General features: G+C 47.3%; 9 protein-coding genes across 9 annotated transcripts; 7 read left to right on the forward strand and 2 right to left on the reverse strand.

Annotated features, from left to right (window-relative positions):
• Positions 1 to 626: 626 nt before the first annotated feature.
• AO090009000676 (lysophospholipid acyltransferase family protein) lies at positions 627 to 1,965 on the forward strand (the record flags this gene model as incomplete). The annotated part of the gene is made up of 2 exons (XM_023236308.1): positions 627 to 1,501; positions 1,578 to 1,965. 2 exons carry the CDS (start codon positions 627 to 629, stop codon positions 1,963 to 1,965), a joined length of 1,263 nt encoding a protein of 420 aa, XP_023088755.1.
• A 574-nt stretch (positions 1,966 to 2,539) lies between these two features.
• AO090009000677 (putative RNA polymerase II transcription elongation factor (Ctr9)) lies at positions 2,540 to 6,199 on the forward strand (the record flags this gene model as incomplete). Its single annotated transcript, XM_001817044.3, has 2 exons — positions 2,540 to 3,394; positions 3,452 to 6,199. 2 exons carry the CDS (start codon positions 2,540 to 2,542, stop codon positions 6,197 to 6,199), a joined length of 3,603 nt encoding a protein of 1,200 aa, XP_001817096.3.
• A 3,998-nt stretch (positions 6,200 to 10,197) lies between these two features.
• AO090009000678 (uncharacterized protein) lies at positions 10,198 to 10,716 on the forward strand (the record flags this gene model as incomplete). The annotated part of the gene is made up of 1 exon (XM_023236321.1): positions 10,198 to 10,716. The coding sequence occupies one exon, from the start codon at positions 10,198 to 10,200 to the stop codon at positions 10,714 to 10,716; it is 519 nt and encodes a 172-aa protein (XP_023088756.1).
• Positions 10,717 to 11,370: 654 nt separating this feature from the next.
• Positions 11,371 to 12,657, forward strand: AO090009000679 (uncharacterized protein; the record flags this gene model as incomplete). Its single annotated transcript, XM_023236328.1, has 1 exon — positions 11,371 to 12,657. One exon carries the CDS (start codon positions 11,371 to 11,373, stop codon positions 12,655 to 12,657), a length of 1,287 nt encoding a protein of 428 aa, XP_023088757.1.
• Positions 12,658 to 13,510: 853 nt separating this feature from the next.
• AO090009000680 (splicing factor ESS-2 family protein) lies at positions 13,511 to 14,950 on the forward strand (the record flags this gene model as incomplete). The annotated part of the gene is made up of 1 exon (XM_001817047.3): positions 13,511 to 14,950. One exon carries the CDS (start codon positions 13,511 to 13,513, stop codon positions 14,948 to 14,950), a length of 1,440 nt encoding a protein of 479 aa, XP_001817099.1.
• Positions 14,951 to 16,473: 1,523 nt separating this feature from the next.
• Positions 16,474 to 19,865, reverse strand: AO090009000681 (magnesium transporter CorA family protein; the record flags this gene model as incomplete). The annotated part of the gene is made up of 4 exons (XM_023236343.1): positions 16,474 to 16,550; positions 16,858 to 17,178; positions 17,894 to 18,348; positions 18,448 to 19,865. 4 exons carry the CDS (start codon positions 19,863 to 19,865, stop codon positions 16,474 to 16,476), a joined length of 2,271 nt encoding a protein of 756 aa, XP_023088758.1.
• A 2,042-nt stretch (positions 19,866 to 21,907) lies between these two features.
• AO090009000682 (homoserine kinase) lies at positions 21,908 to 23,167 on the forward strand (the record flags this gene model as incomplete). The annotated part of the gene is made up of 3 exons (XM_001817049.3): positions 21,908 to 22,328; positions 22,454 to 22,752; positions 22,826 to 23,167. 3 exons carry the CDS (start codon positions 21,908 to 21,910, stop codon positions 23,165 to 23,167), a joined length of 1,062 nt encoding a protein of 353 aa, XP_001817101.1.
• Positions 23,168 to 24,411: 1,244 nt separating this feature from the next.
• Positions 24,412 to 24,892, reverse strand: AO090009000684 (SCF ubiquitin ligase complex subunit HRT1; the record flags this gene model as incomplete). The annotated part of the gene is made up of 3 exons (XM_001817050.3): positions 24,412 to 24,510; positions 24,574 to 24,644; positions 24,700 to 24,892. The coding sequence occupies 3 exons, from the start codon at positions 24,890 to 24,892 to the stop codon at positions 24,412 to 24,414; spliced, it is 363 nt and encodes a 120-aa protein (XP_001817102.1).
• A 926-nt stretch (positions 24,893 to 25,818) lies between these two features.
• AO090009000685 (proline-rich nuclear receptor coactivator motif-containing protein) lies at positions 25,819 to 27,195 on the forward strand (the record flags this gene model as incomplete). Its single annotated transcript, XM_001817051.3, has 1 exon — positions 25,819 to 27,195. One exon carries the CDS (start codon positions 25,819 to 25,821, stop codon positions 27,193 to 27,195), a length of 1,377 nt encoding a protein of 458 aa, XP_001817103.1.
• Positions 27,196 to 27,755: the final 560 nt, after the last annotated feature.

Consider the following 27,755-nt stretch of genomic DNA (forward strand, 5'->3'; position numbering starts at 1 on the left):
AATTTGTATTACCGTTTCTGTAAAAGAAGAAGGGGGGAAAGGAGTCTGTGAATGAACGAAGGTCGCTCCGGTTCTTTGATGGGGTGAAGAATAAGGTGGTCCACAGAATGATCTACTACTCCTAATTGAAGAGTCTGACCGCCCTGAGAGCCTGACGTATGAGGGAGCAAACGTCATTAAATCGGCAGGTTGTATCTAGCAGTGGTGGACGTCTTGGCTCTCGGGTTCACAAGATCCCAATCGTTGCGGTCAGGCGTTATCCCGTACCTAGTTCTTTCCAGCTCCTACGTACCATTCATTCTCTGTTTTGAAATTTGTCCCTCACTTCATCCTACATGCATTATATATAGGATATCCTCTGGTATTCTTATTTTACCTTGCGGCCCTAGGCATGGCCTGAACTGGTAGACATCAAACTGGAAAGTCTCCCTTAATCGCCCAACGTCTTGTGAGAATCTTTAAACCAATCTTTCGCGCGAGTACGATACTGCCTTTCCTTATATGCAACCACTCGACTAATTTATACTTGCTTGATGTCAGGCTAAGGATAAATTGACACCGTAACAGAGCGTCTCATCTATCAACCCAACAGAATCCGGTGCTCTTTTGGCCACTAGCGATCCAACATGACGGGTGACCCTAGCTCTGAGCCTCACCAGCAAAAAGAGAGCTCAACCCGGCAACGCATAGGGAGCACGGATCAAACTTCTCGGGCTGACGATGACATGGAACCACGGCTTAAACATGGGATCCCGATGCAGGTGTTTCGATCCCTCTTGCTTGCAACATGGTTCAACTGCTGTTGTGTTGTCATCCTAGTGACTCAGGTGCTAGGTGCTCCTCTCTATTTAATAAGCAAGGATTACTATTATGCATACATGGCATACACGAAGCAGTCCTTCGGGCTGGTCATCACAGCTCTCACACAATGGGGCTGTCCTACATTTGTTCGAGTTAGTGGTGATAAGAGTGTGCAAGGCCAGATTCATCTGACAGAAGACGGCCGGTTGAAAACTGAATTTCCGGAGCGCTTGGTTTTGATTGCTAACCACCAGGTTTATACCGATTGGATTTACTTGTGGTGGGTTGCGTATACGAACATTATGCATGGCCGCATTTTCATCATCCTCAAAGAGTCTCTCAAGTACATCCCGATTGTCGGTCAAGGTATGACATTCTACGGTTTTATTTTCATGGCTCGTAAATGGCTATCAGACAAACCCCGACTACAGCATCGCTTGGAGAAGTTGAAAACCCGGCATTCAGGCTCCAAGTCAGAATCGTCTGAATACGACCCCATGTGGCTGTTAATCTTTCCTGAAGGGACAAATTTATCAATTAACACTAAGAGGCGGAGTGATGAGTATGGGCAAAAGCAAGGGTTTCCACCTCTAAAGCACGAGGTTCTCCCGCGGTCGACCGGCCTTTTTTTTTGCCTACAACACATGAGGGGCACTGTTGATTGGGTGTACGATTGCACCGTAGCCTATGAAGGACCTCCGTAAGTCCCTATGACTGTTAAATTGTCTTTTGAAAAAGAAAGAAGAAAAAGAGCCCACCACTAACTCCTGCAGCAGAAAAGGAAGCTATCCCGATAAATACTTCACGCTCCGATCAACATATCTTCAGGGAAGGCCCCCAACATCCGTCAATATGTACTGGCGTCGGTTTGCTGTATCAGACATACCCTTAAATGACCAGAAGGAATTCGATGCCTGGCTCAGGGCCCGGTGGACGGAAAAGGATCAGCTGCTTGATGAATACTTCGAGACGGGAAGATTTCCATCTGATTTAGCAGGCTTTGTTGACAATGTGGACGTTTCCGAAAGTCTTAAAGCTGCCGCCGCTGCTGGATATGTGGAAGTATTTGTTAGACTGGGACATTGGAGTGAAATTGGGCGTATATTCATGGTATTAATAGGCGCTGCTCTTCTGTGCAAAGTACCAAAACTCTTGGGTTTTTGACAAGCAAGGGCTTGCCTTTTATATGTCTGAACACTAGCTCTTCTTACTATGATTATGAGAGATGCATTTAGAGGATGGTAGTTTTCGTAAAGAGTTTCACTTTCCCTCTCCCAGTCTTTGACGTACGATTCAGGTTGATAATGCGAGTGTACCTGTTTTCTTTCTCTCTTTCTTTCTTTCTTTCTTTCTTTCTTTTTCATTACAGGAAATTGATTATTTCTTGACTGAAAATGTGTGACTAGTTTGGTAGAGCTGAGAAGATATCGAAGCCACATGTGGCGGTGAAACTCCAGCCTCAGCACGGACTGCAGCCTCAGGTTCCGACCCTTTCAATCTACTGACAACCGCACCAAGTTGAGAGCAACACTACAGGTTTTGTCGTCTCAAGTTGCTGCTGTAATTAAAGAACGCTCTTCCTGCTCAGGGTCTCAGCAGGAGGACGTGCTTCTCATTCTCACTGGCAATTGTTTCATATAGTACGATCATGAGCTGAATCTTGCAACAATCCCTACTCCAGACTTCCACCACACCTTCCGTGTTTCATCGACTTCCAAAAGAATACCTCTCACGCGCCATGGCGTCCCTACGAAGTGAGCACACCAATGGCGTAAACGGCGAAACACACCCCACAGTTAAATCATTAGCGAACCTTCGTTTTTCGGACATTCCCTCTGCCATTGATATTCCTGCATCCACCCTCGACAGCGAGGTCGAGGTCAGTTTGGAAGGTCTTCCAGACGATCCTACGGAGCTTTGCACTCTACTAGAGAATGAAAAGGCCGCAAAAAATTTCTGGGTTATCATCGCGCTCGCTTATGCCAAACAGAAGCAAATCGACCATGCTATCGACATCCTCAACAAAGGGTTGACATCGGTCGCTCATGGAGCGACGAAAGAGAAGCTCGGCTTGCTGGGTTGGGTATGCTGGTTGCTTATGTTGAAGAGCCGACAAGCGCCCCGAGTGGCACCCGAAGGGGAATTGTATGCTGAGGCTAAAACAAAGGACCATTACCTACAGCTGGCGACGTCAACATTAAATGAGGCATCTCGCCTGAACCCAGCTTTCCCACCCCTGTTTTTAGCCCGCGGAGTGTTGTCCCTTCTGCGCGCATCGTTGCATCCCCCGAGGCCGGTTCGTCCTGGCACAGTTGACACTTCCGAACGTGTGGAGTCTCTTAGACAGGCTCTTAAATGCTTCGAGGAGTCTTCAAAGGCCTTCGGGGGTCGAAATGTGATGGCGATTCTTGGTCGCGCAAGGACACAGTACATGCTTGGAAGATATGCAGAGGCACTGGAGGGTTATCAGAAAGTTTTGATGAAGATGCCTGGTTTAACAGACCCTGATCCTCGCATTGGTATTGGATGTTGCCTGTGGCACCTAGGCTTTAAAGACCAGGCGAAAGCTGCGTGGGAGCGAGCTCTGGCATTGGTACGTGGATCCTGCAATACTATTTCACCACTTGCTGATCGTGTATGTGCTCTGTAGAACCCTGACTCCAAAGTTGCCAATATTCTACTCGCCGTCTACTACCTCTACGATAGTTCCCGACACGCCACGACGGATCCTGCGTTTGGCTCCTTGTATAAGGTGGCTATGACCCAGTACACACAAAAAGCTTTCAAGTTGGATAAAGAATACCCCATGACTGGCGCTTTGTTTGGGGGGTATTTCCTTTTGAGGAAGTCATACTCTACGGTCGAAACTTTAGCACGCAGAGCGATCGAGCACACGGACGTGATGCAAATAGCCAGCGATGGTTGGTTCTTGCTCGGTCGTAAGGCACATTACGAAGGCGACCTTACTCGTGCTGCAGAATTCTATAACCGCTCTGACCAAGCTCGAGGTGGTGGTGATAAGGGGTATTTGCCTGCCAGGTTCGGCACGGTACAGATGCAAGTGTCTAATAAAGATTACGATGGTGCCAAATTTCGACTGGAGAAGATTATACAGCAAACTAAGAATCCAGAATGCATGATACTGCTCGGAGCGCTTTATGCGGAGGAGGTCTTTACCAGCGAGAGAATTGGTAGCAAGGAAGACAAGTCAGCCGAAGCCAAAAAGGCGATCAGTCTTCTAGAATCGGTTCGCGCCCTCTGGAAGGACGAAGGCAAGAAACTCTCACCTGAAGAGTCAGTTTTGGTGTATTTGGCTCGCTTGTATGAGCGTACAGCGCCGGAGAAGAGCATGCAGTGCCTGTCCCAGCTCGAGGAATTGCAACTGGCAGCAATTGTTGAGGATGAACATCGAGAAGGTCTTGAAAATGAGGAGCAGCTCAAAGCTGCTCTTCGAGTAAACCTACCGCCTCAGCTTCTCAGCAATATGGGTTGCTTCTTGTACCAGGCTGAGAAGGTAGACCAAGCACGGACTATGTTCGAAATGGCGTTGAATGCCTGCGTCCGGTCCCAGGAGAAAGAAAGCGAGCATGACACGGACGCCCTGGTCACGACTATCAGTTATAATCTCGGACGAACATACGAGGCCTCCGACATGCCGGAAGAAGCAAAGAAGGTATATGAAGGTCTTCTAGAACGTCACGGTGATTATACGGAAGCAAGCGCTAGATTGACATATATTGCCCTACGGCAGAGCCCCACGGATGAGGGCCCCAAAAGGATGGCCAAGCTGTACGAAGCAGATTCGACTAATCTTGAGGTCCGTGCTCTGTTCGGCTGGTACCTCAGCAAGTCTAAGAAACGGGTTGCAAATCTTGCCGAGGACCAGGAGCAACGCCACTACAAGCATACCCTGCAATACTTCGACAAACACGATCGCTACTCGTTGACTGGGATGGGTAATGTTCATCTCATGACAGCACGTGATATGCGCCGTGAGAATGATCAGGAGAAAGAGAAGCGCCGTAAGATGTACGAGCGGGCAGTAGAATTCTTCGACAAAGCTCTTCAACTAGATCCTCAGAATGCTTATGCGGCTCAGGGTATCGCCATTGCTCTGGTAGATGCCAAGAAAGACTACAGCACTGCAGTGCACATATTTTCGAAGATTCGAGACACCTTGAGAGACTCTAGTGTCTACCTAAACCTTGGGCATGTATACGCGGAACTACGGCAGTACACACGATCTATCGAACATTACGAGGCGGCGCTATCGAAAGACCGCGCTCGTGATGCGCAAATTCTAGCATGCTTAGGCCGAGTATGGCTGTTGAAAGGAAAACAAGAGATGAGCTTGTCGGCTATGAAGACCGCTCTGGATTATGCACGACGAGCGCATTCTGTCGCGCCATCTCAGGTGCATCTAGAATTTAATGTGGCTTTCGTACAAAATCAGATCGCCTCTCTAGTATACAGTCTACCAGAGACGCAGAAGACTGTGCAAGATGTGCAGGATGCGTCTGATGGTCTTCGTGAGGCGGTCGAATCTTTCGGACGCATTGCCCAAACCAAGAACCCTCCTTACCCAGCGGGAGCCTTGGAACAGCGAGCCAACATGGGCAAGACAATCATCAAACAACTCGAACGAGCCCTCCAGAGTCAGAGGGAGTACGAGGAAAAGAATGCGGCTAAACTTCAGCAGGCTCGCGAGGCTCGTGAAGCCGAGATCCGGCGGCGCGAGGAGGAAGTTCGCAAGGCGCAAGAGGCAGAGCGCGAGCGCAAACAGCGAGTTGCAGAGGAACGTCAGCGAATGGTGGAGGAGGCACAGCGATTAGCGGAGCAGCGGGCGGAGGAGGAACGCGCACGCGAGGAAGCGGAGTTAACGACGGAATCGGAGACAGGCGCTAAGGTGAAACGCAAGAAGAAATCATCTTCGACTAAACGCAAGAAGAAGCGGGCTGAGGACGACTTCATCAGTGACGGCGAATCACCGACCAGGGCTGGAAGCTCAGAGCCGGAAAGCGAGGGTGAAGCGGCCCCCAAGAAACGGCGGCGACTAGAACGTCGGTCGGGCGGGAAAACGCAGAGCAAGTATAAGAGCAGTGAACTGGTGGTGGATTCCGACGAGGAGGACGGGACCGAAAACGCCACAACGCCGGTGGCGGAATCCGATCACGATCAGGAGATGGCTGATACCGGTGCAGATGGAGATGGGGAAAACATGATTCAACGGCGCCGAGCGAAGGTGAATCGTCGGATTGCTGACGACGACGAAGAGGAAGAGGAAGAAGAGAACCAGCCCGGGACGATGGCAGTATTAGAGAATGGGGATGATGGTGCAGATGATTTGTTCAACGACAACGCGGGTGGTGATAATGATGCGGCGATGGAGGAAGAGTGAAGATATGCTAAGGCAGCATTCTTTTCCTCCATTATTTTGTAGTGTATATCTCTGCTACGCTTTTACTTTATTCTGTATCAAGAGGATCCAGGCGTTTGGAGAATTGGAGACAAACCTGGGGCATGTTAATAAGCAGTATTGGAACGAACCATCTGATAATTCCTTCACTATTAATTACACAATATCAGGAAAGTGAAGCTCTATTGATTTGCAATGTAGAGAATACGAACAGGCTAATCTCGAGGCAAATGGTTATTCGAGATTGATGTTCGGAGTATGGTTCTGTTTCAAACAAAAGCAAGCAAATATAACCTCCTGGAGAAGCAAAGGGCCTTTGCTCCCAGTCCTTCAGAGTAACTAGCCTAGTGAGTAGAAAATTGCCTCGTCAGCACCACTAGAGCGAAGTCTAGACACAGCGATCGTCAGGAGGCCGAACGATGGAGAACATGTGAGACACGCTAAACAGGCTAAGTAGGTGACGGTCCATACTAGAGCCAGCCAGAACAGAGGAAGGGAGAGTGGGAGAAAAAAATAATAATAATAATAATAATAGTAACTAAGGCGTGGAAGAGACGGGTTGCCTGTAAGGTTCGTGTCTGAGACAGTAGTGTGGCACTTACCCTTTTTTTTTCATTCAGATCGGATATAAGATAGGTACGGAGCACACCAAAAAAGAGTAGTAGTAGTTAACACTACTGAATATACTGTACATACCTGTGTAAGGGTACTCAGCATCCATGTATGAGATACAGGAAGTAAGGAGAGGGAACCCAAGTCAAGTAAATAATAACAATATAATAATAATAATAATAATAATAATAATAATAATAATAATAATAATAATAATAATAATAATAATGACAGTAATTGATTGAGCAAAAGGAAGAAATATCATTGATTATAGATAGAAAAGCTAAAGAACGTGCCATCCTGCACGGTTAATGCATGCAGGTATACAGGCACAGGAACGCCGTCTGGCGGTGTGATCAGCAAGCAGATATGACGTGGGTATGTATGGTGTAAATTTAGACAAGATAGGAGGCAATCCTGCAAGGTATCCGCGTAGGTCAGCACATAACCCATACCAGACGTGAATAAGAGAAACCGTAGTAGACATACCACACAGAAACCCTGAAGGATATTCGAAGGCATTCGATATCCATACTCTCTACTATGGATTAAGTGAAATAGTCTATAGGGACGGATGGATCGATATTAAACTGCGAGAGCACATGCCCATCTTTGACCCGAGGCATGCCTACTCATAATTGATGCATTGCTGTGGGATCAAATCCTCGAGGCTCAAGCCCTAAAACAGTTCCGCCCAATTCCCCCGACCCAACCAACATTCTGGTTCATCGCATTTACATATTATTGACCGGCCACCCCCGAGCAGGCTAGGGCAAACCAACCTCGTCTAATTTAGGCTCTACGTATCCTGTACGGTTATCCAGGCTAGTAGTATTGCTAGGTATTTCCTTAGTACTATTCCGTACAACAGTCCACCCTTGTGGGTATGACACCACTGGCGCTACCCATCGCAATAGACCCGACCACGGTTTTTGGACCATGCTATTCCTCTGCACTACAGATTGGAGCTTCAAGCCGAGAGGTTAAAAATATGCAGACAGGTTACGAACACAACAAGCAAATCAGCAGATAACCTTGGAAGAGGTATTTGTTTTTTTATTTTTTTTTATTTCCCCCCCCCCCTCGTTCTCCTTGTTGGTGGGACGGGGGAATAAACAAAAAAGGAAAAAAAAGATGAATGATCCAGTTCCTGCACTAGAAACAATAACAATTTGCTAACGCACTTGGATCCGCTGGACAGGCATAAAGTTCAACCAGGCAGGGAAGTTGGCCCATTAATGTCATTGTCTAGCGTCCTAACTTGACCCAGTGGAGAGACGTTGGAATGGGTCCACGTCTTTAAGCGAATGATGATCCGGTGCCTGGCAGTCGTTCTGCTGGGTACTTCTTCCTTTCCCTCGGAACTTCTCAATCGAGTGCCTGGCGAGTGGCTTATGCTGTAATATACTGTATGACAGGTGTTTAGAATGTTATTCTTACAAACCCATACTCTGTACACGCAGTCAGTGATAAGTTGAAAGTTTGAATGGTGTTGAAGACCTGTGGAGGAAAAGGGAAGAGGGAGTCGGCATACCTGTATGGCTTTATGAAATATGTCTTTCTTGACTCATATCTAGATACTAGATAAACCATTGTGCCTATCCTTTTAAGATCTCCAAGTAATAGTCGGTAGGATCCATTACTATTTCTATCATCTTTATCTATCGTTCACTAGTTGCCTATGTTTAATCTAACAAGCCCCATTTATCTACCGTCGATTCTTGCCCAACGGGAAGCCCCGTATGGGATCGCTCGTGGCTGACTGGCATAATTCTTTTCCATTTCCAGTCTCACGATCAGCCTACTGGGAGCCGATGGAAGATACTAGACTGGACCTCCATCTGCAGTCCTTTCAGGGTAACCCTGGACAAGGCAACGTAATAGCTACCGAGGTTAGAGTATCATTCCCTGTCAGTCTGCCTGGCTAGCACTAATTTCCAATCCGGTCAAAATCCTTGGGGGTAAGAAAAGGAGGAATTGACTTCCAGGTCCCTAGCCCGTAAGCACCAATTCCGATCGATCAGCAACACGGGACAATTGGATCCATGGGTTTGTGATTTTATGGCCTTAGTTCACAGTTATGAGTACCTGCGTCCTGCGCGTCTGGGTTCCTGAGCGTCTGTGCGAACGATTCCTAGTCTCAATAGACTACTCCGTAGAATCTCCTGATTTGATCGTCTCCACGACACGCAGCTCGGTGAGCGGTACCCGGCCTTTTACCTTGTCCTTTTCCCTTTGATTCTTCTCCTCCTCCTTTTTTGGAGGTTTCCTCGTCCTCTATTGTGGGATATCAATAAATTAAAGAACACTTCTAGGATCATTACCAAACAAGTAGGTAGACAGATATAAAATACACATTTTGTTAGTACCCCAGAGTTCAGTGCGTCATCGCATAGTAATTTCATTTCTACCAACTCTTCTCTTCCCCTCCTTTTCTCCTTTGCGTTTCATGTATTTATAAAGTTATATGTCATACAAAATTGACTGTCGGCTTTGTAAGGAGCAAAAAAAAAAAATCCAAAAAAAAGCTCGAAGAAGAAAAATAAAAGAGGAGATAAATTAAATTACTCCGTACGGAGTACAATCTGTGCCTTTTGGAACCGTCAGAACGTGGAATCTCCGGAGCTGAAGTAAATACAAAATTACACCAAAATAATGAGCAGCACGAACATAAAATCAATAACGAAAAATTTTATAAAAAAAGAGTAAAACTAACATCCGTCCCCCAAATCTTTTTTTTTTTTTAAATTGTTTTCGATACTTTTTCTCCATCCTTTCTAACCGTCGAACTATACTAATAATTGTTAGTTCCCTCCCTTAATTCCTTTTATTATTGTCCTTGCCATTCTCCTCCTCCCCCAGACCATCCATTGACTAACTATTGATCGATCCGCTTCGTTCTTTATCTATTGATTCTATACCTCCACCATCTTTCTTTTACTATCCCTCACTCAGATTCTCCCCTATATACCATTATCCCTCTCTGTATTCACGATCACGATCCTTTTACTCACTAGAGCCTCTTCCCCATTATTTCTTGCATATTCTTCTTCTGTTGTGACCATTGTTGCTTCGTTTCATATTTTCCAACTCCCAAATTTATGATTCAGTCTTTCCTCGCCGAGTGGCCTTGCCCCTAAAATCTAAATCTAAATCTAAAACACTTCAGAAACTCTTCCACCTGGAGGTGCCATGTTCTGTTGCTCCTGATCCCTAGTCAGCTTTACCTATTTCACCGTTTAATTCGCTCTTTTTATCTTCTACCATGGTCCTAGCCAGGACCAGCATACTGCAATTACATGCTTGACTATTAGCTTGTATTTCCTCCCCATTCGACCTCGCCAATTGGACTGCGGTAACAGTCTACTATGCATGCCTCTAGCTCTGCCCCACGAACCATGGCGGATTCAGAGCAACTCAACACCAGAGTGTCCAACAATGACGCTCCTGATCATTCAATTCATATCCGCTCTCGATCAACTGCCCACACCCAAAGCCCCAAACGTTTGTCTGTCTTCAGCGGTCGTTCCCGGAGCAATACAACTACTTCCACCACATCATCACGCCGCTCCCCCGCCTCTTCCATGACATCTATGGATGCTGCCTCGCTGCCCTCATCTCAAGATGAACGGACTTATTCGGCCGGCGTCCGCTCAGAGCGGCAGGAGAGTATGACTAAATCACTTTTCTCACGCGGAAGCCGTATCCTCCGTCGCCAGGGAAGTAAATTTAATATTGTTGCCACGCTGGATGAAGAGGATGAAATGGAGCGCGAGAAATCCCGGTTTGAGGTCTCAGACCTCTTCAGCCGTCACCACAGGTCGCGGCAGAGCGATGCTCGTAAGCGCACCTTTACGCGAATGGCACAATCTGGTACTCATAACTAATCTATTGCAGATGAACAACTGAAAAATCTTATTTCGGACCCCTTTGACTTCCACCACCTAACTCATACGAGTCCATCCCATTTCCAGGAGATTGACGGGGCCCGGGAAAATGATCTGGTCACTGAATTCTCCGCCATCCGTGCCTCTCAAAGACCTGTCACAGGACTAAAGGGTATCCGCGCGGAAGATCTTCATTTTCGTGACTTCTCGTCCGAAAACCTCGCCAATTGCGGGACAGGCATTGCAAGAGACCACACTGTTCCCGCTCCGATTAGCCCTCCTAGGTCGCCAGGAACATCGTCGTCAGCAGCGAGCCCCAAGCAGCAAGATGATAAGCTAAGAAGGGAGTCACGAGTCTGTGAGAACTTTTCTCGGCCGTATCCCAGAGTCGGTGCAACTACGCCGCCCGGGTTGGCGGCATCTCCAGAAATATCTGAGCCAGCTCCTCGTGCCATTGACGAGATACTGGGTCTGTCGTCCCCATCAACGTATCCAGAACATGTCTACTCAAACGACGATGACGAAGCCCAAGAGCGCCGTTTACTCCACATGAACGTTGAAAGCATCTTCTCACCGACCATTGGACAGGCCATCATTCCCAACGCTCAAAAAGACACGATTGGTCTCAGAACTTCGTCTATGTCATCCACTAACATGTCCTCAGATCTTGATGTCCTTCCAGAGGAAGAGGAGGCTACCCATTTAAGGGAAACTTTGGCGTCTAGTATAGAGGAAACGGACTCGCGTTCCCAGTCTCAGCTAAGCTCACCTGAAACTGAGCTGCAGAGCACCTCTGTAGTCAGGCCTAAGTCTGATCTATCCGTATACGTGACTGAAGAATTGTCGAAGAAGGTTTCCGAGGCTCTCGGCTCTCCTACGCTCCCTCAACATCATCAGCCCGAGGCACCGCAGCACGGCCAAAGACTAGGCGGAACGGTGAAGAGAACAGCGTCCGTTCGTCGAAGAGCAACATATGAGACCATCTATGAATCTTGGGATGCCGACATTGACTACTGTTACGAGCATGCAGCAGAGTCAAATTGTAACTTCGACTGGGCTCGTAATTCATTTGATGAACCACAACAGGACGCAATTGACGTCCGCATCACGAGTTCCCAGGTCGATCCCGTGAATGGAGCCAACAAAATGCACCTGCTCCCGGCCGCGCATTTGAGCACTTCCACAGTTCCTAGATTGGATCTGGAGCCTAGTCCGCCCCCTTCGTTTCCCAGCGCGCAAGAATCCTTAACTCCGTCCACCGCAAGTTGTGAAATTGAGGAAGGCGGCTCTCAGCGGAACAGTGATTATTTCCAACCAGTCAGTTCTTCAATGTTTCCATCGACCTTGGGAAAACACTTGACCCATGATACCCTATATGAGGAGTACCTGGCAGGCGATGCTGAATCAGATCGGCACTTCTCCTTCTGCTCACAAGGAGTGATCCAACCCATGGAACAACCTGTCTCACCCCGGAGTAGTTTCTCTCCGATCAGCAAATGCAACTCTGAAGAGAGCCTAATCTTATCCCGTGCGGCATCAATTGTCCGCAAGCACCGTTCTTCCGTCTCGACCACTAGTGTTCCGGAGCTTGTGCACAGCTTGGCAAATAGCCGAGAGTTGTCCACGGTAGACCAAGCCACCTCAGGCGATCACTCTCTACCCTCCGGGCCTGGACAACCGGAGCCGTCTTATCATCGTCAAACGAAAAGCCTGGCAAGAGATATCGAGACTCAGGTTGCTTTTCGAGCTGATGGCAGTTTGATTCTTGAATCTGCTGGGCTCATGCCAAATTCGGGTCCTGCTATCCATGATCGGGCAAGATCCTCATCTGAAGTAGAGGCGACCAAGGCTGAACTCCCTATCAGAGGAACACATCGGCGAAAGGGCAGATCATCGTACTCGCTCTTTCCGTCTCCCGCAACTTCCACTAACGTGCTGTAGTTGCACCATTTCTAGTCCTGAAGCGTAACTTGGACATAATGTTCTTTTCTTTTATCTTGCTCCTTCACACTTTCATATCAATCACCGATAGATCTCTTCAACGACATGATGACTTTTCATTTATTCTTTCTGCAACTTTCCCTTCTTTATTGTTATTCTTTTCAATATTTCTTCCTGCAATTGCTAGCCTTTCTATGCTCGTTCTTTTCTCATCTGCGTTTACTCGAGACTTTCGTTTTGCATTCTGAGCGGCTACTTTTTCCACAGGAACACAAAATTTCTGTTAGGTGTTTTTCTGGTATGAAAGAATTGGGAAAAGGCTGCGAATGGGTTTTGGTTGCATAGCATTCGCTCGAAATTTCTTTGCTTTGTATTTGGGTCTTTGCAGGCATCGTTCTTTTTATGCGTTTCGTTGTTGCTTAACAAGTTCATCAGTTGACAAATACGGATTGACCCTGGTATATAGAGGAGGGCGGTTTACTGGTCCGGAGGTTTTCTGTCCGGATTTTGGTGGACAGTGGAAAAGTGAAAGCATCATCTACCAAGCCATTGTATGTTTCTTCGTGTACCTGGTTCAATAGGATACTTTATGTCATATGCAAAAGTTACTTGACCAGATAATTGAACCGTGAGGATTTCCTAGCGAACCATAGAGAGACCTGAAATGTCGTCACTTGCTTATCAACGCTCACCGCCTCACCCTCAGCTCTGCCACTCTTTCTCCGTTCTACATTCAGTTGTTCACTTATACATCCCACCCATGTAGTATTATGTTCTTAACAGGTTTTTTAGCTGAACGAAGTCATATTCATTTGCGTTGATCTTTCTAGGCCCACGGTTACCCTTCGCTGCAATGTCTTCCACATCGCAAGCTTTGGCTAAGCGCCATACCGAAACCAGTCTAATGCCCCCTCCTCCCCCCCCGAAACGCATTAAACGACCTGCTACTGTCCTTAACGAAGATGTATATACAAATACCTTATCTGACATCATTGCACGAGACTACTTCCCGGGGCTTCTGGAGGTGCAAGTGAAGCAAGAGTACCTCGAAGCAATCGACTCCAGGGACAAAGAATGGATTGCTACGTCCAAGAAAAGACTTACCGACTTGATGTTGACTCCGGAAAGAGCTCGGAACCGCCCTGGTTCATCGGGCCCCACAATGACAACCAACCCTACAGAAGACAGGCATGCAGGGGATACTCCTTCGGGTTGGGGTGGGGATACGCCAATGTCAATCGTATCCATGGCCTCTTCATCACCCGCTCAGCATTTGAAAGACAATAATGCTCCAAGCCTGTCCAATCTCGGGCTGCTCGAGTTCCAAGCGAAATATACCAGTGAAGATAACGAGTCCTTCAACAAGCTGCTAGACAAGCAAAATACGAAACGTCGAGAAAAATATGCATGGATCTGGAGCGGCAACAAGATCCCGTCCGCGCGACAGATTGCCCATTATCAACGGGAAGTCAAACAAATCGAGGAACAGGGTCTTAATCCCTATCAAGACAAGCAACTAGCAACTAAGAAGGACCTTGACTCTCGGCCCGCGAAACCGGACTCATGGAAGGCCAGATCGGAGAATTCTCTCATGTTCATGCCCTCGTCTGTTGAAGACACTCTCGAGACGCTCCAGCAGAAAGCAGAAGCGTCCTCAAGGGCAGGGCCCAAGCGGGTGGTGTGTCAGAATACCCGACTACCAGATGAGGGGTTTCAAGCTGCACAAGATGGAGGCGCGCTTCCGCCTTTGCCATCAATTTCTGCTATTAAGGATGCTATTGCCGGACGTCCCTGCCCTACTAATTCAGAAGCGGGCTATAGTGGGAGTGAGACGCCACGAGTGAATGGATACGCCTTCGTGGATGAAGATGAACCAGATTACCCAATAAACATCGTGTCGAAAGACAGTCATACGGACTTTTTAGAGGACCTTCGATTGTTGGGTACAGGTGATAAAACCCCAAATCCGTTTCAAATCAAGGAGAACCGAAGGCGCGAAGATCTCCATCATCGCATAGTAGACCGCGTTGCGAGAAAGAAACGAGCCGAGAAAGTTGCGCAAGAGACTAAATCTCCAGTCACCATGACGCCGCGTTTCGCCAGTAGCCCCCGGCTAGACTTTGGATTGCGTACGCCTGGCAGAGCAACAGTGGGAGGAGGTGGATCAACTAAGTTGTTGACTCCAGCAGCACAAAAACTATTACACCGTATGGGGAACACTCCTCGGCCCACAGAGTCGTCTTCATCGAACCTGAAGAATGTATGGACTCCGACTCCACGAAGAGCCAAATAGATACGAATTGCTTGTTGGGAAGTAGTTGCATATGATCTCTTGACCAACGGCGCTTCAATCGATACCATGGTAGACCGGCGTTGTTTCCTGCTCTTACACTTAATAGGTTGTGAGGCGATACTCTAATTAATGATGTTTAGGTAGCCATAACCTAAAAAGTTGTCTCTCCTTCGTGCCCTATTGATAATCGCTTCTCATTAGAATTATCCATCCTCTTTCCTGGCCCGAAGATAACATGTCTAGTTGAGTATAGGCAGTGGCTATACCGACGGAAACAGCTGTAACCAGAAAGGTTTATATTGGCCAAGGGTATCAGGTTACAAGGATATATGACACGACACTCACAAGTAACAGAACAAAGTTGACCAAAATGATGAGGTTCCAATCGAAAAAGGGTTAATGGCCCACGCTATACATCATGGTAGTATGGTACGAGTTCACGAACCGCCAAGTGCCCAATACGAAAGCCAAACAGTTACAAGTGCAAATAAACCCGACCGCAAAGGATTTATCTTATCTCCGCCACCCATGAAGTACGCTGCGCCTACCCAATTGCAGGTGACAAGATCGTCGGGGCCGCGTTTGCCGTACGTGGAAGTGAGCCATCTGCCCTGCGGGCAGCTAAAGTCCAGAGCAGCGGGACAGCTCTTGACGAGGTTGTAGCAGGTGTCCTCACAGGGAAGAATCTCCTTGTAGGGTCCCGGTCGGATCTCTTTGTCAATCAGCGAATTCCGGGACCGATTCGTCGAGGTATTCAACTGCAGTGTGTGGTTGTCACTGAGCGAAGTTCCGTTAATGAACTTCTGTCCAGCGTTTCTAACCTGGAGAAATCTGCTAGTTCTTGAAAAGTCTTCGCACCGAGGGATTGTTACGGCGCATAACCACTGTTTGTATGCCCTGGCACAGTCATCGCATCCCACCGCCAAAGAAAACCGAGTCTCGTTTGTAGCATTACATTGGATCTGCTCCAAAGAGTAAGAAAAGTTCTTATACAGTGCAGCGGCATTATCATCGTAGAATGAACGGAGGCCGTCTAAGTTAAAAGTCGGGTTCGAAGGCACCGCATATGCCACTTCATTACAAAATGACAGGTTGTAGAGGAGCGCACAATTGCCATCTTTCGTTGTCAGTAACCTTAACACCCCTGGTGACGCTGAAAGGAATTTAATTACCTGCTTTAGTTGAGAAGGTGATCGGTTTCCATATTTTCCCACCGCCGCCAATGACGCCGTTTCTAGAACCAGTAGAATTGCCATCCAGCGCTAAAATCCCTTCATACATCGAACTTCGGTTGAGCCCGGTGATATATAACTGCTCCTTGGGTTTATTGCCGGGGCCTCTGCTCGTCATGCTTGCGTTGATATTACCATCACCTTTGCCTATTTGGGCGAGTCGATCGAGCGCACAGGAGGAATGGTGTAAGCCAGAGATAGCTGTATCGTTAATGTTATTCGCAAACATTGTGTACGGCGGCGCAATGCCCATCCAATTGTTGTAGCCCTGAGAGCCCAGTTCTGCCTCTGTTAGGTTGCCCGTGGTGAAGAGCGCACTGTGCGTGTCCGAATCCACAAAGTACAGGAAAGCCGGATCGTGCGCGAAGCTGTGGAAAAAAGCATCAACTGAAGCCGCAAGCTCATAGCTGTAGGACCCAGAATATTTTGTGCTGTTATGTGCAGTAACACCGATATAAACATTTCCCTCTACCTCGACGGTGGCGCCCATATAGCCCTCTTCGACCATGTATTTAGTTTGATTCGACCTCTCTTGCTCAGGACCAGGCTTCTGAAGCAATTCAGATGTAGAGACGTAGACCTCTAGATGCGGCAGGTCTCGAGCACTGTCAGAACCGGCTCTATTGGAGCTAGGCTTCGAGCATGCTGTCAGAGATATGAAGACGGTTTCCGAACGCTTCGATTGGTCGCTAGTTGGTCCCTCGGATGTCTTATTGGTATTCTTGTCTTTTACAGAGTTCTTTGAGAAGTACCACCACTGGGTTTCGCCTAATTTAACTTCGCCCTTTTGATATTGATTATTGCCTAGGGATGAGACCCCAGTAGGAGCCCTGCGGACAATATCTAGACCTCGCAAATCTCCAGCGTCATCCACATCGTCTTCAATCACTAGACCATTGTAAGACCCCAATGGGAAGGAGAAATGTGAGTCACCGTCATTAATAGTCAAGTTACTATGGATTTCAGGGGCCAGAGAAGTGAGATCTGCGGCATGGCCTAAACCTGTGGTCGAAAGAGCCAGACAGACTATATAGTGATAAACAATTGCGCTGATGCATGGAGCAAAACAGCACAACCAACGTGCGAGCTCAGGTCGCATGGACAATTCAGTAGATATTGGCTCTGGGTTGGGTAATATAAAAAGGAAGAAGAGGAAGAGAGGAGAGTCAAGGAAGGCTTGGAGACAAGGCCACGACTTCCTCTCACAGCCGAGGTCTGTCGAGTCGTAAGCGAATGTTGGGAAACGTGGCAGGAGGAAACGTCATCCACGAACTAATTCAGGCTCATTCGGAAGCTAAATCTTATATACAAAGTACTTGCGCTTGGCAATGCACGTTCTAGCTTTCAGTATGTATCGAGGCCGTCTTTTCTGCCTGCGGATTCCGATAAATTGGACTGCGCCACATCAACCCGCCAGCCACAGTAGCCCCCTTCGGCGCCCCGGAAAGCTAAGGAGAACATTTTCTATTACTAAAAATGTGTCATGGGTATGCATGTATGTAATGAATCTAGATATCTATATATACGCATGGATACTATATTTGACAGCCCATAAGTTTCTAAATAGCCAAGACCACATTTAAATCTTATACAAGCTTGTAGCAGCGAGCAGCAATACCGCTAATAATGACTACCGCCGCAATCACACCGACGATGCCAAAAAACCACGCAAGGCCTTCCTGGCCCTGACCAGGGACTGTGACATTCATACCGAATAGACCACAGATAAGGTTCATAGGAACTAACATGGTGGCAATGAGAGTCACCTTGCTGAGGATCTTGTTGACGTGGTTGCCCAAAACTAGGTTTGTGACGTTCAGCTGCGCAAGATAGTTGGTGTGTGATCTGCTGAGCATCTTCTCAAAATGAGCCAGGTTAGACATCATGGTCACTACATGATCTTGAATATCTCCCAGGTAAAGGCCAATGTCACCACGCGGTGTTACTGAGTACTGTTCGTTGCAACGTTTAGAGAAACCTCGAATAACATCCGCCTTACCGCCCAAGAGGCGCATCAAGCTCATGACCTTTTTGCGCAAGCCACCAATTCGTGGCAAGAATGACTCAAAATCATCCATACGTGCGATGAAGACGAGATCTTCAATCGCCTCGGACTCGACCTCAATTTCGCGGATTACAGGGCCAAAACTATCCACAATGTCGTCACTACACCAGACATTAGAATTCACATACAGACAGCTAGATGGCGATCAGGTAACATGCATGGGCTTATAAAGGAGGAAAGGCGGAATAAGAGGGGCTTACATCATGGCATAGCAAATCCAGTCACTACTAAGTGACACATAGTCACGGAGCTTTCCGATTCTTCTCCGGACATTCGAAGCATGGGGATTCTCGGTAAAAGAGAACGATAACACACCATCGCGGAAAACGATCATGTAAAAGTTGACGGGCTCCATGAAGCGCTCGCTTGTCTTGTCTATCTGGTAAAAAGTCCGGAAGCACACAAAATAGTATTGCTTGAATAGCTCAACTTTCTCTCGAGCTTCCTGGGTTAAAATATCTTCTGTCGTCAGTGGGTGAATTGAGAAGGCTCTCGAAAGAGCACCAACTTCGGCTTCAGTGGGATTCAAAACATCGAGCCACCAAACGCCTCCTTCCGGGCCAAGTTGGAAGAGGTCTCGAAAGGTGTCCCCAGGGAAAACTAAGTCGCCCAGTTCCGCAGCATGTACAGTACTCTGTGACTCGGACGAGAAGAAGCCGAACCGAGTCGGCTCATTCTCATTTCTGAGATTTTCAACTAATTGTTTTTCGTTGACAGCATCCGCGAAGACTTTCTCGCTGTCTTTCAAGTCGAGTCCAATAATGTCATCTGATGAGCGCTCAACACTCGATGAGCGCTTCGCTTCATGGGCTTCGGACTTCTGGGCGTTCGGACGAAGATCGTAGAAAACACGAGACTTCTTGCTCTGTGAGCTAAGGCTGTGCTTGCGCCGCGTTGTGATAGGCTTCGTCTTCTGATTAAGAGCCACAAACTCCTCCAACTCTTCATAGTCAATCACCGGAATTCTGCCCAATTGTTCAAAGGGGGGGGCACATGTATCCTCAGGCGAATCTAATTGGATATCACCTGGTTGAGGTCTAATGGCACTTGCATTACTGAAGGTTGGGCGGCGAGGATGTGTGCCACCAGACACCGTACGCTGTAGGATAGCTTCCAAGTCTGGCGCTGCATGACTCTCCAGAGTGTTGGCACGCTCCCGGCGCCGTGGGTCTGCAAAAGCTTCGACTGAATTGGGCGGAGATGTTGATCTAGCTGAAACCGACGAATCCCTCGACATATTTGCGATATCCTGATGCGTACGGCTAAAGGCACGACCCTGACGAATATTTCCGGTTGGATCAAGGGAGAAGCGTCGTCCTAAACCATTGACATCCTTAACTGATCGATCATCGTCTGCTATTGCTTGCTCAAAGTCCCGAGAGAATGGCCCCGCTTCTCGAAGAGCATCCTGAACTTGCTGAACTTGGAGCAGATCTGAACGCTGTGGCGTCTCCATATTCAGATTCTGCGGTGTGGTATTCTGCCGACTAAGCGTCATATCGGGGGTAGCTTCGATACGAGGTGGATCCAATTGAAACCGATGGTCATCCAGTTCAGGCACTGGCGTGCTGAACCTGCTTAAAAACATGTACTTTTCTGACTTGGGTGATTCAGACATTTTCTGCGACGCTGACCGTCAACCAGAATATACACCAGGCTTACCAACCCAAAACGTGGCAGTCTGGGGTGACAACAAAGGCGTATTTGCGTTGATTGCCTCAACTGTTATCGATGCCTTCCAATAAGGCGAAGGCGGATGTACAAGTCCCAAGGGCAATTGCTCCTCCGTCCATCAGCCAGACCCCTCGCAAGGGCCTGGCATTACCGACGCGCGTCTGTGTGTCAGCTTCGAACTTGCTGGAAGAGACCGGTTATGGGGGTCTGGTGTCGCCCCCGCAGAAGACCCTGAACTTGGGGCCCAGAAGAGGGTGGAGGAAAGAGGACTGATAGTAGTGAATGCCCGCCAACTTGACTGAGTAGTACGAAGAGGAGCGCTGCCGCTCCAGAGTTGCAGTGAAGTGGTGAGTTGTGACAGGATAAACTCTTCAGAAAGAGTCCTTCAGTTCACCGCAAAACTTCCTATCAATGAATTTGATAAACCCAGAGGCTCCGAGGTGATTGCGGGCGTTGAAAGAGGGGGTCTATCTACACACCAACAACAAAAAAACAAAAAAAAAGAAGAAAGGGAAAAGGAGTCCAAAGAAGAGGTTAGAGATCCAAATGTAGGACACTAGGAAAGTTTTAAGATCTGATGTTCTGGTATTTGGTGCAGATAGGCTGATGTGTTCAGAGATGAGTGGCGGGAATCGTCACCAACTCGAACTTGGAGACCAAACTCTGATGTCGCAAATAATATGTTGTTCCCAAAAAAAAGATATATACGCCCAACAACAATGTGTTAGGCGAAGGGACAGATCACGCGGACAATGGAGAAGAAACAAGAAAAAAGAGGAAAAAAGGAAAAAGAGTATGAAAACCTGCAGGAGGTAGTTGGTCACCTACAGAGGCGAGTCGAGATGAGTTTTCTCAGAGACGACAGCGAAAAGGGAATTTGTCGTCTTTAAAAGAAAGCTGAAGCGTATCGGAGTACGGAGTAAAGAGGAGGGAAAAAAAAAAAAAAGGAAAAGAGGGGCGCGGGTAGAAATTTCCGCTTGGGGTTAAAAAAGTCCAGAGCCACCGCACTACCAGAAATCTGTTACTACGTACTCTTACTGGGGCCGCATCGGCCATCCTCCGCCTGGGTTATCTACTAAGTTTTGAAGTGAAGGTCATTCGTAGTATAGTTACGAATAAATCAAAGGTAGCATTTAGTACTCTTTAGTGAAGATGGAACCGTTAAGTAGTATCAAATGTAATTAGAAAATTCAGATATCGTTATCTTCAATTGTTGTAATAGATGTTACGAGCGATTTTTTTTAATATCGGAACCATCTTTAGGCAGCACTCATACCCTATGCTGAAGTCTCGCCCCGTATTGAAATGAGAATTTCCAGCGTGTGTCAATTGAAGATTATTTGGTTAGGGTTCGGAATAGGTGTAGATATTATTTGATTAGTGTACAGTTGTCCTGCATGACGTGCAGCTCATAGGATGGATCGTAAGGTGTTGAATATCGGTCACTTCTGATTGGAATCTAGTGTGTTGGTTAGGATACATCAATAATCTAGATCTAGTCCGAAAGGGAATAGTCTTATAGCTTGGCTTTTTTGCCCAACGGGCGGACTAACCGACAGCCTTAACTCCTTCTATTGTCCCGAAATCGGCGAACAAATATTTTTTCTTGGGGCATGCCAAGAAACTGATGAAAGAGTCATACTTTCTCACCGGTGGCAGATATCTTTCAAATTACATACATATCTAAATACCCAGAAAAGAACAGTGCTTCGAATCGGATTGATATGACAGGTTAACCCATCTCTTCATTTTGTTGGATAAATCTTTTACGGTTGATTGCATTGACTCTGCCAAATCGTTCGTCCAGTCAAGAAAATAGAAAGAAAGAAAGAAAGAACAGAAACAAGTGATAGGGAGAGTAAGACACACACACACACGCACACACACACACACACACACACACACACAGAGAGAGAGAGAGAGAGAGAGAGAGAGAGAGAGAGAGAGAGAGAAAGAGACTCCCTTCACACCTCTCTTTTCCCCACAATGGCTTCTTCATTCGTTATCAAAACACCCTGTTCATCTGCCAATATTGGTCCTGGATTTGACGTGATCGGCCTGGCATTGTCGCTCCACCTCGAACTCCATGTCACTATTGATTCCACCAAAGCCTCCCAATCTCCTCTGAATTGTGTCGTCACATATGATGATCAAAGCAACAGCGCGGAAGAGATCAGCCTGGATCCAGAGGTAAACTTGATCACCCGTGTAGCTCTGTATGTACTTCGATGCCATGATCAGAGAGCGTTCCCCGCGGAGACCCATGTCCATATTGTAAATCCTATTCCTCTGGGTCGGGGTCTCGGTTCGTCTGGTACTGCAGTGGTGGCTGGTGTGATGTTGGGCAACGAAGTAGGCCGCCTCGGATTGAGCAAGGAACGGCTACTGGATTATTGCTTGATGATCGGTAAGTTTGGCCTTTGAATTATTATTTAATCCCTTGTAATTGTTTTGCAAGCCGGCCCCTCCATATGAAAAATGGATCTTCTTATTGCCATTAGCTTCTCGACTGATTGACTTACTCCTCAACAGAGCGGCACCCGGACAATGTCGCTGCTTCTCTCTTTGGGGGCTTTGTCGGAACTTACTTGAATGAACTCAAGCCTGAAGATATAGCCCGCATAGAGATTCCACTGAGTGAAGTTTTACCCGCCCCGGCCGGCGGTATCGATACTGGGATACGGCCTCCAGAGCCTCCACTTGGTATCGGCCACTACAGGAAGTTTCAGTGGGCCAAAGAGATCAAGGCTATTGCAATCATCCCAGATTTTGTGGTGCCAACCGCCAACGCACGAGGTGTCCTGCCGACTGCATATTCAAGAGCCGATGTTGTAAGCTCTTTCTTCCCATTTTCCTTATGGTCGAACAATAGACAAGCTCCTAAGAACTAACGTATCCCTGTAGGTCTTCAACTTGCAGCGCGCTGCCTTACTCCCTGCAGCATTGGGCACGTCTCCTCCCGATCCAGACATGATCTATCTAGCCATGCAAGACAAGGTTCATCAGCCATACCGGAAGACCCTTATCCCAGGTCTAACGGAAATACTCCAATCCATGAACCCGAGCACGCAGCCGGGTCTGCTTGGAATATGCCTATCGGGAGCAGGGCCAACAATCCTAGCTTTGGCCACTGATAGGTTCACCGAGATCGCAGAACGTATCATTGCTAACTTTGCTTCCAATAATATAACCTGCCAATGGAAGCTCCTTGAGCCTGCCCAGGATGGAGCTACAGTGCATTATTAACATCACTGCCTTTCATCATATGTGGCTTCTAGATAGGGATAATTGGGGGCAGGGAGCGAAAACTCCGTCTATCTTAACCATGGCTACGCTCTAAATGGCATATCTTCAGAATGATTCTTTCCCTCGCTGAGTTGGTAAGGGGTGGTGGGTGAAGTCAGCTTTTTTTTAGCAATATTTTTTGTAGGGTTCTTAGAGAAGTATATAAAATAAAGTTGAGGCTGTGCCAGACTTTTGCCCTTTACTTTATCTGACTACATCCTCTTCTTTTTACTTTTGGTAGTTTCTTTCTTTCGGTTTCTGGTTCCTCTCACTAGAGCAGTGCCCCAAATTGGTTACGCCAGTTTGACACCTTGGCCAAGGCGGTAAAGGTTGAATTGGTTAATCTCCGCCTTCCCCATTACCAGGCATACCAACTGTCATCTTCAGCATTCATAGTTTTTATTTGTCTTGTTGTTTATCCTTTGTTATTATTACTATTATTGTTACATCCATCCTTGTTTTTCTCCAGGGTGGGGAATACCAAAACATTTACTAGACGCCTCTTCGCCATGGATGATGTTCTTGCATCTGTCCAGAATATCTGCGAAGGCCAGATAGTATGTTTGTCATCACCACCAGTCCGCTCGTATAAGATGATAACCAGGCAACTTTACATGGATAGGACTTTCACGGCCAGCGCATGGCTGAAATATTGTCTACGGCTCTTTTAATTATATCTGGGGTAAAGTGCTAGCCTATCCCTGATCTTACTTTCACCAATTATGGTCAACAGTGATAAGATGGGCATCATTCGCTTACGCTCGGTCGTGTCAAGGTTGTTGCTTTCCTCGCCGGATATATCTACAGGGATATACATCTCACACTCTGGGTCGGGTTGGCAGGTACGCTGGTAACTGGACTGGCCGCCATCCCTCCTTGGCCGATGTACAATAAGAAACCTGAGAAATGGCTTGTTCCGTTGGCCGGGAGTGTCGGTGGCGTACGGGTCACGGTAGATGGAAGTAAAGTGGCATGAAATACAAGCTGGATACAGGGGAGATTGACTCGGGAGGTATCGAGTCGGACACTATTTATCTCTACACAACCAAGAAGCCGCATTTATCATCATAGTAACTACCGCAAAGGTGTGAAAAACAAACCCGAACGCCATTCAGACCATTTCCTGCCCGCCTCTTGCATATAAAAATTTATGGCATCATGTAGGTGGAAGCTTCAGCAATCAAAGGTCCTCTATAGAACTGCTTTTACCGGCCGTACTTCTGAAATTCCCAGTCTCGGTTATCTAGGGGACAAACCTGGCGAGTTTTCAGCCAACGGGATATGCAGTGGAAATGGAACGCGTGCTAGAGAAGAAAAAGTTGGGTCAGTATTAAATTTGTCAAGAAGCTTGGGATATCTGGACTCACATTGCAAATCCCCCAAGCAACTGTACACTCTTCGGTCGTAGATGAACCTTGGTTTGCTTGACACTCGATACCTAAAACACTTATGTTTAGTTATACTTCTGCAGTAGCGAAGAGCAGGAGTCATACACAGGTCCATGATATGATTACGGCAAATTGCGCAATTGTCGACAACGATATCCCACGCCCATAGGGCCACCGCATTCCATTTCTTGACTTCGAACTTCTTTTTGCCATCACTCGCACCTTCGGAGGCCTTAGATGCTCCCTTTCCCTTGGCTGAAGCACCAGCAGACGCTTCTTTCATCTCCACATCGGCCATCTTAGATACCTATTAATGTCTTGACTCCCTGGGCCTGTTTGTTGCGATAGAAGTGCTGGAAATACCGAACAACTCAAGGCAGGAAGGCCAGGAGGGGCACGGGTATGCTGATTACGTAGTAGCGAAGTAACTTGCGATAACCAGATGTTGCGGTGAAGACGGCTAGCCGACGTATGTAAACTGAGTGATTCTGAAGTTTAAGTGATATGGATTTTTTTCTCTCTCTCTTTTGCCTTTATACGCACCTCGTATAAGGTTTGAGACAGGAAAATGACAGAAGAGTGAAAGTAAGTTGGTCCTTTGAAGTCTTCTTTCCACACAGTACACCTTGTTGGGCTTTTGTTTTGTTTGCACCTCAGTTGGACAGAGGCTGAGGCGTTGTACACTACTACTAATACCTCACCGCCTAGCCGTTAGTCATAACCGATCCCCGCCTTCGATGCCCCAGCCGCCCTCCCAATGTCCATATTCACCTACCTCATCACATCACAACATCAACGCCCTGGGACAATGCTCCTCTACTTTATTACACACTCTCTATTCTTTACCTGTCTAGAAACAAGCATGCCTAGGAGTCCTCGCTTTCTTCTTTCGTTGTTTGTTCTTTGATTTCAGTAATAGAACGTATTCGCACCTCTTGAACCTATTTGTTATCATTCAAAGACAAATTAGGCTCTTTCTTACAGTGCTATCAGCGCTCCATGCCTGATATTATTGTCTTTATCCACGACCGGCGTTATCGTGATCAGAACAGACTGCTGGGCAGTGCTGCAGCCTATTCGACCCTATTTATATATTCTGTGCTGTCAATTATTATCATTAACTTCTTCGTCTTTTCTTTTTCTCTTTTTGAGGATACATCATTTCTTTCCCTCTTCCAAGCTTCTCTTCCCAAGGCCACCTATTTTTAAGGCAACCAAGTCGCAATGTCGAATCTGTCGCCGACTCCTCCAACACCAAAAGGCCCTCGTAACAACCGGCGCAACCCAAAACGAAATGCGACGCCGACTACACAAAGGGCAACTCTGTTAACGACTCCTCCCTCGTCGCCTCCGAGGAACATGAGCCCAGGAGGAACAGCCACTGATTCCTCTGCCAACCTATCCAAGAAGAAAAGTGGCCGGTCCAACAAGAAGCCACGAGATTTATCTAAGGCTTCACCGACGCAAAGAAACGGCCACCGCCGCACATATTCACATTCTAACAATATCACCACGCCTCAGCTAAAAGATAGCCCTCACTATGCTGGCCCGACGTTCCATGCCTCCCCAGCTCCCTCCTCCCTTCCAATTCCGAGCTTTTTTTCAAAATCGGTACCAGATCCCGATCTTGCCCCGGCAATAGAAGCAGATGGCGATAAATACGACGTTGGGCCGGGATATGAGGCGACGCCCTCAAAGCTGAGGCCACGCGCTCAGTTCCAAACCGAAGAGCCGCAGTCAACACCTTTGGATTTCCTTTTTAAAGCTGCGGTTGAAGCTAGAAATTCTCAGCCACAGTATAGTCCCGAGGCAAGCATCAAGATTCGCTCCCCACAAACAGACTCCAAGACCCTGCCGCAACGCAAACCCAATGGCTCTACAGAAGGGTCATTGCCGTTGGGGGTAGTCTATCCGGTACCCCATAACTCGCAGATAGGGCCCTCATTTGCTACACCTTACAAAGATCGCATGAACGCATTACGATCCGCCAGTTCTCCCTCCCACTCCGTGGTAGAACTTGATGAGGACCAACGAAGAGCCAAAACTGAGGCCCTGAAGGATTTGTTACTCAATCCGCGTCCTCAGAGGCCCTCGTATGTGTCAAAATCCTGTAGTCAAACTAACGGTGTCAACGAGCAGCCTACCCCCATTGGCAATGTGCCTCATTTTGCGACTGTACTCAGGACAGCCTCTGGCCCGTCAGCAACTCTTTATAACAACGTGCTGCCGGGGCAGAATCAGTCAACGGTTGGGAACGGTTGGCAGTCACCATTTTCCAATTCATATACTATTAACCCTCAGCCCTCTCAGGGTCAACCCTCAACCTCCAACAAAGGGGCTCTTTCATCAATCCCAGGGAACACAGCAAACGTCTCAGGAGAGAAATGCTCTTCTCCAGTATACAATCAGACTAAATTCGACATCAATTCCATGCAGGGTCCAAATCATCCGCCAGTTCATCAATCACCTACGTCACGAGTTTCAAACACGTCCACCAAAGCTCTCGACACCAAGAAAATGGAAGACGATCTGCGGAGGATTCTGAAGCTTGATGTGAATCCAGGCCTGCCGTCCAACAGTATTCAGAGTTCATTTGCTTAATGCCACTTCCCTTCTTTTGATTTTTTCGTTCACGCTTTCTGGCATTCTGCATAACATTTGTGCATAACAATCGATGCTCCATTTTCCAAGTTTCATTCCCATGCCGAATGATATCTTGTCTTGAATCTTGGGTTTCCTTCGTCTAGTCTAATGTTTCCGGTGGCAGTCTCTCATCTATGACCAAGATTCTCGGCGTTCTTCCGGCGGTTCATGCTGGTAGTGATCATTGCTGTAATTGATAGGTTGATGGGTTCATTGGTCCTTCAGCGGGACATCTTTATACCCTTCATTGCATCGAACGCGGAGTCCGGTTGCCTTTATCGGTGGTCTTTCTCGGAGTGTGTTGGTTTGGAATATTGTTTGGATGACAGATCAGGGACCCCTGATGTCACTCGTTTAGCCGTCGGTGCCGACTGTTATCTCTCTCTCTCTTTTTCTTTTATTTTTTATTTTATTTTTATTTTATTTTTATTTTCTTTCTCCCTGATAGCTTTCTTGTCCTCATTTTTCTGATGCCACACTTGTCTCTTGTCATATTTACAATGTCTAGTCAAGGGATG

Source organism: Aspergillus oryzae, chromosome 1 (assembly GCF_000184455.2).
Source record: "Aspergillus oryzae RIB40 DNA, chromosome 1".
Lineage (NCBI taxonomy): Eukaryota > Fungi > Ascomycota > Eurotiomycetes > Eurotiales > Aspergillaceae > Aspergillus > Aspergillus oryzae.